Here is a 7,068-nt window from a genome sequence, read left to right on the forward strand (position 1 = left end):
CCCCCTTCTCCTGCTCTGTAAATACCTGTACAAATATATGTTTCTTTTATAAAGAAGATTTTATGTAATCCCTAAAGAGGGAAGAGTAATAAAACCATGGTTTAGAAATCTGCTGTCAGCTGGCCCTCAGGCTTCTAGTCAAAGGAATCAAAATGTTTTCTTTACCCACATTTCCTCAAACATTACCACAGTTTGAACCTGAATTCAGGATTTTTAGATAAACCCTTAGACTCGGGGTTCATGGTCCTGGTTGCTGTTGAGTAAAATCTTCAGAGAAAACTGGTTTTAGTTTAGAGAGATCTGAGATTCCTTCTGATGTTCAGAAGCCTGACAGCCTTTGTGGGATCAGTAGAAACGCTGTCATATTCACACTTAAATTTGAAGCTAGCTGGAGTTTTAGATCACCGCTCTGTTATGTTTACACAACTAGTGTGACAGTTATGCTGTAGTATATTTTATATCCTGTACAGTCGTCCCTGTTCTTGAAAATATGGTGTTTATAATTCAGTATAGAACAAGTTTAACTTACTGTAACAAACTTAAACCGTTAAGTTGCACCTTCTTTTAGATTGTACAGATGTAGTGGTTGCAAAATGATCCTAAAAACCGTTTCAAAGACTGATTATTGTTGACATGACACGAATAAGGAAAAAATGTTTACTGTGTTTTAAAACCTTGTCTTTCTGCAGACAGCTTTGGTGCTGTTCCTCACATCAATCCTGAATCACAGGATGATCATTTCCACACCCTTCAGCATATTTGAAGCACTTCAAAACATTTGTTTTATTTTATCGTTGAAAAGATATTTTGGCCGTTTGGCACTTATTAGGACAAGGCAGGCCAAACAAACTAAACCTGGAAAAAAAAGGTTTCCTTCACTGATGGAGTTGTGAAAGTTTAAATAGTCAAAGCTGCTGTTGAATGTTCAGGAAAAGATAAAGATGTGCTTGTATATACAGTAAAACTTGCACTGTATTTGCTGTTGCACAAATCATCATGTTTCTGCTGCTCGGTCTCCTTTTTTTGTTTGAATTTCTTTCCTTTATTTTTTAAAATGTCATTCCAGTTTTTTGTCTTGGTTGAAGCACTGCTGCCTCCACTGAAGCCGGTTACTTCCTCTTAGAGGAAAACATTTTGTCTGACTGTTTATCTCTCTATTGTAGAACTTTTGTGAGTTCTTTGTCTGTTTGACATTTCTAATTTATATTAAAAAAACATTATTGTGTTGAACTTGACTTGTGATTTGACTCAGTTTGTATAAATCATCACAATTAGGCTACATGTGCTGAGTTAAGGACAAACAGGAACCAGAAGGAGGAGAAAGTCCGGTTGATAGTAGAACCTCCGATTCAGGAGGAACAATGCCGGTTCCGTCCCGGCAGCTCTTTACCCTCACTAGACTCCTTGAGGGGACACGGGAGTTTTCCCAACCAGTCTGCATGTGTTTTGTGGACTTGAAGAAAGCATTCGACCTTGTTCCTCAGGGTACCCTGTGGGTCTCCTCTGTGAGTACGGGATTGGGGGTCCGTTCGGTGCCTGTACAAGATTCCATCTCTGCTGTTTGCAGATGATGTGGTTCTGTTGGATTCATCGTGCCGTGATCTCCAGCGCTCATTGGAGCAGTTTGCAGCTGAGATGAGAATCAGCACCTCCAAATCTGAGGCCATGGTCCTGGACTAGTCTCCCTGGGTTGGGAATGAGGTGCTGCCTCAAGCGGAGGAGTTTAGGTATCTCAGGGTCTTGTTCAGGAGTGAAGGAAGAATGGAGCGGGAGATCATCAGATGGTGCTGTGTTCTCTGTATCGGTTCTTTGTGGTAAAGAGGGAGCTGAGCTACAAGGCAAAGCTCTCTGTCTCTGCTTATGAACTTTGAGTAGAAGAATGAGATCACGGTCGGATACAGGTGGTTGGAATGAGTTTTCTCCTCAGCGTACTCGGGCTCTTAGAGAAGAGGGTGAGAAGTCAGATTATCAGGGAGGGACTCGGAGTCGAGCCGCTGCTCCTCCACATCAAGAGGAGCCAGTTGAGGTGGTTCGGGCATCTGGTAAGGACGCCTCCACAGTGAGGTGTTACAGGCATGTCCAACTGGGAGGAACTCCAGGACATGCTGGAGAGACCATGTCTCTCTGTTGGCCTGGGAACGCCTTGAAATTCTCCTGGAAGTCCTGGAAAAGGAGGCTGTGGAGAGAGATGTCTTGGAGATGCTGCCCCTGCGTCCCGACTCCGGAACCAGCAGCAGATAATGGATGGATAGAACCAGAGGGTGTCCCTGGTATTTTGTTTGTTCTCATGTTGTGATCTTTGCTTTGCCCAGTAGGTGGCAGCAGTTCTACATCACAGAGTTTGTTTCATGCTTGATTCCAGGGTTTGATAGTTGGAAGTAGTTAAATATCAGGCGTCAGTTTAGTTTGATGATGGAGAACCTGCTCTGATCCAACACCACCTGTAAGATAGTGTTAGTCATAACTATGAGATGCTGAGACATACGTATGAGTTAATCGTAATTAAGACAGTTTCTCATAACAATGAGATTCTAAGTTATAATTATGAGATATCTCATACCTTAGAATATGTACCTTAAAACACAGATTCCTGACCTGCTCACTTGAGAAGTTTAATATTCAGCGATTGAAGGGAGTTTTATGATGACGTGAATGATCAAAAACAATATTGTTGAAGTTAAACAACAAAGCTGAAAAATGGTGAAATATTTTTTCTTAGAAAGGCCTCACGTTGCTGTCGACTGTGACCAAATTAAAGATAAACAGCTTTGTGGGAAGGCGACATGCTGCCGCTGGATCATGAAATCCACTCTGACGTGGAACAGATCCTCTTTTGTCAACCGAGGACTTAAAGGACAAACTGTATAGGTTTCCAGTTTCTGTTTTTTGATTGTAAGTAAAATGTGCATCTTTATTCAGATGGCTCAACATTTCTGTCCTTAACATCAGCAGTTCTTGCATCATCAGTTGTGAAGTTCCTGGTAAACTGTAAGTTGCAGCTGCAGCTGGAGCGGTGGCTTAAAGAGGCCTTTCTGCTTGGTGATAAGGCCCACTGCAGAGCCGTAAAAGATCACTGAAGGCTGAATAGCAGAAACCCCACATCGTTTATTTTTCCACCACCAGCTGTTTATTCCCACGCTGCTCCGTAATGTGACTCTGTAAATGATTCCCACTGATACCAGAACCAGCAGGGGAGCTATAAGAGCTCCGAGCCAGAACCTCGGTTACTTGTTATTTGGCATTTCAGAGAGAAACGCTGACCCTCTGCTGTCATTATGGCAAGTCTGCTGACTGCTGCGGCCCTGCTGGCCTTGGTGTCCAGCAGCTTCTGTGAGGAGAAGCAGTTTCTGCAGCGAGCCGGTAAGGCCTTCAACGACCGACAGGTCAGATCTGAGCTGACTGTGAACAACGGAGAGAAGTTTGGAAACTGGACCTGGCCCGAGATGTGTCCTGATCAGTTCTACGCTGTTGGATTCAGTGTCAGGGTAATGACACAAAACAAAGAATTACTGAGGTTTTCTTTTAGCCTACAAATTTAGTCTTCAGTGATAAAACATCATGTTTAAAAAGGCACCTGAGGAGGATTTCCTTAATATACCAGTCTTTAAATGTATAAGCAAATTAGGTTTATTTAAAAAAACTGTTTTTACCAAATAAAAACTACTTCTGCTTGTTTTATTGCTAAAATAGTCTCTTAATTAGCACCAATTTGTTTTCTTTAGAACAACTCCAACAGAAAAAACATAAATTTACCATGTTTTTCACATGTTGAAAGTGCTCCATATTCACAGGTTTCCCATGTGAAGCACTCATGTTTCACATGTTAATGTACCGTGTTTTTACATGTGGAAACATGGTGTTTCTTGTAAGGAAAATGGGTATATATCCAAATCAGAGGATTTTATTGTGAAGGACAGTGTTTTCTTGTGAGTAAGAATAAAGTTTCAAACGTAGAAATGTAATTTTATTTATCATAAATCAGTTTCAGAGGCTCTAACTTTATTTTGGTCATAAAGAGGGTTTTCATTTTATCTGAGAGTTAGAAACTAAAACCTGTGTAAAAATAAAAAGCATTAATTACCTGCCCAGATTACAAGAACTACAGCGTGTTACAATGCTCAAATAGATTTGAATTTTGAGTATTTTGGTTTGTTAAACATAAAAACCAGTTATTCAAGGTGACTGATGCTCAGTTTGTTGTTTTGGGATTAAAAACATATTTCCTGTTTGATGCACCATCACTTGTTGTAAATACTGAACCCTGAAGGTCGTCTGTGCTTCAACCTGATCGGAAGTTTCTGCTCTCGCTTGAGCAGCTGCTGCATCAGAAACAAGATAACCAACGGTTGGTGCTTCTGGGAACTCCTTTTTGTGTCCTCAGGTGGAGACAAACCAGTACGGGGCGGACGACACCGCCCTGAACGGAATCCGCCTCTTCTGCGCCAAAGATGGGAACCGAAACTTCCTGTACTACGTGGAGTCCCACACTGGCCAGTGAGCAACTTTATTCATTCAGACCTTTGGAGAGAAACCCAAACTGCTTCACGGAGCAAAATCAGGACCTTAATTTTAAAACTGAACACTAATTACAGCAGGAAACAACTAAATGTTAATAAATAACATACTCCTAAATTACCTTTTTATTCCACTATTGCAGACAGTAATCATCTACAGCTGATTAACTTTTGGAATCAACCTGAATCAAGATGGCTACCCCAGATAACTGACCATAGCAAATACAAAAATGGCTTTAAAGTCAGCCAACTTTACAGATATTGAGTTAGACTCTGATGTTTTGTAGCGGAGAGTCATCCTCGTCTTGTACTCTGAGCTCTAACACATTTTACAAGATCTTTGTTTAAACCAAGGGTCTCCAATCCTGGTCCTGGAGGGCCACTATTCTGCATGTTTTCCTTGTTTCCCTGCTCCAACACACCTGATTCAGTGGTTAAATCACCTCTTCATGTTCTGCAGAAGCCTGTTAATCACCCATTGATTCAGATCAGGTGTGTTGGAGCAGAGAAACAAGGAAAACCTGCAGGATGGTGGCCCTCCAGGACCAGGGTTGGAGACCCCTGGTTTAAAACTTTGCCATGCAAGGTGGTGGGTGACAGGCATTCTTTCCAAACAAAATGTTAGTTTCATTCAGAATATGAACTGTGCTGTTCTCAGTAATATCGGCTGTAAAGTAAAAACAAATTAAGCCTTCATTAGAAGAGGATTCAGTAAGTCAAATAACTCCTACTGTATAAAACAACAGCTGAACAGAACTCTGGTTCTGTTCTGGCTTTTAATTGGTGTACCACCTCAGGATTATCAGCAGCTCCCATCTGTGGAGCCCTTTGACAACCTTTAGGAGACGTTCCTGCAGAGGCAGTGTTATAAGAAGGTTTCTCAACATGTTCAGATGTTTTTATTTGTCTCAGCTGCTCTGCATTGTGTTTCCTGCCAGCTTTGGTGAGTGGTCCCATCCCCAGTACTGTCCCAGCGGGGTCCTCACCTCTTTCCAGATCCGTGTGGAGCCCCATCGGGGTATCTTTGGTGATGACACGGCCGTCAACAACATCAAGTTCCGCTGCAGCAGTAACCCCATACTGGAGGCCCCCGGCACGGACTGGGGAGAGTATGGATACTGGAGCAAGGAATGCCTAAACGGAGGAATCTGCGGCATCGAGACCAAGATGGAGGAATACCAGTGGGCCCTGGACGACTCCAGCCTCAATGATGTCAAGTTCCACTGCTGCGACAAATCTCAGCAGGTACCGTGGGCTGGAAGTCGATAAGACACCTGAACAAAATGTCAGGGTTTGGGTTGTTCTTTCAGGTTTTCTTTTGGGTTTATTATTTCTTTTATTTTGTTGTTTAGTCTGGGTTTTGTTCAGTCTTTGTTTCTTGTCATTATTCACTTGTTTACCTGCCACACCCATCCACCTGATCCTAATTGTAATCACTCACCTGTGCCCACTTCTCCTAATGACCCTCTGCTTTTAAAACCTGCTCATTTCCTCCAGGAACTCGCTGGTTCATTGTCGTGTTTCTCTCACTGTCTTAGTCTTCTCATGCTTTGCCTCTGGTTGTAGTTTTAGTTTGTTTTGTTTCTTTTATTTTAAATAAATTATTTTATTCCTGGAGTCAGTATGAGGCTGCACATTGGGTTTGCTGCGATCTCCACCCAACTTGACAAAAAAGACTTTTTTTGAACTATAGGAAGCCTTATTTTACTTTATGTAGACACCAAGCCAAGCTAAACAATAATTACTGTTAAATTTTGAGCAAGTTGTTACCTAATCTTATATAAATTAAAGAAAAAGACCTGCAGGTGTAACTATATTATAAATCTGATGTTTCTCATCAAAGTTTATACTTTGTAGTTTTTGTAATTTTAAAGATGTTTTCCCACTTTCTAAAAATGGGAGGTGTATTCTGGTAATCGGGGTTGTTAATAATGAAACAGTAAAGAGGATCCAGCCTTTCTGAGATGACTTATATATGATTTTAACAATCATTTCTGCTCTCTTTTTTAACAGTGATCAGCAGGCGAGAAGTTCATCCCAGTCTGTCTCCAACACCTTCATCCCAAACATGATAAATAATAAAATATTCACTAAAACTGTTCCTGTGTTCTGCATTTCAAAATCATTTTATTGCTGCAGAATCTCAAACTAAAATGTTTTAAGAGAATTTAGTTATTAAACATTCAGTCCTGACAAAGATGAGGGTCTTCAGGATGAAGAAGTAAATTAATTAGGAAGTTTTCTATAAATGAAGCCCTGATCAGTGTGAGAGCTGCGTGTTTTCCTCTGCTGTCCACTGAACCTGTGAACCAAAGAGGTTGTGGTAAAGTCATGAAAAGCATCGGGTGCTGATGCAGGAGTTTCCCCGAGTTCCTGCAGGAACTGAAGTAATTAGGAAATGACAAGAGAGCGAGTGTTAATTAATTTACAGTTTAAGACCTGACAAAGGTTGATAAGACACCGACTGGCACACACACAGAGGTAATTGTGCTAATTAATCTGTGAGTGGCTAATCGGCTAACAGTGTGTGTGTGTGTGTGTGGAGGGTCGTAGA

At 41.4% G+C, this 7,068-nt stretch overlaps 1 protein-coding gene across 1 annotated transcript; it reads left to right on the top strand.

Annotated features, from left to right (window-relative positions):
- The first annotated feature begins 3,219 nt into the window (after positions 1 to 3,219).
- LOC108246017 (vitelline membrane outer layer protein 1 homolog) lies at positions 3,220 to 6,615 on the top strand. The gene is made up of 4 exons (XM_017433342.3): positions 3,220 to 3,485; positions 4,382 to 4,494; positions 5,453 to 5,759; positions 6,528 to 6,615. The coding sequence occupies exons 1-4, from the start codon at positions 3,276 to 3,278 to the stop codon at positions 6,528 to 6,530; spliced, it is 633 nt and encodes a 210-aa protein (XP_017288831.1). The 5' UTR covers positions 3,220 to 3,275; the 3' UTR covers positions 6,531 to 6,615.
- Positions 6,616 to 7,068: the final 453 nt, after the last annotated feature.

Source organism: Kryptolebias marmoratus, linkage group LG16, assembly GCF_001649575.2.
Source record: "Kryptolebias marmoratus isolate JLee-2015 linkage group LG16, ASM164957v2, whole genome shotgun sequence".
NCBI classification, from domain to species: domain Eukaryota; kingdom Metazoa; phylum Chordata; class Actinopteri; order Cyprinodontiformes; family Rivulidae; genus Kryptolebias; species Kryptolebias marmoratus.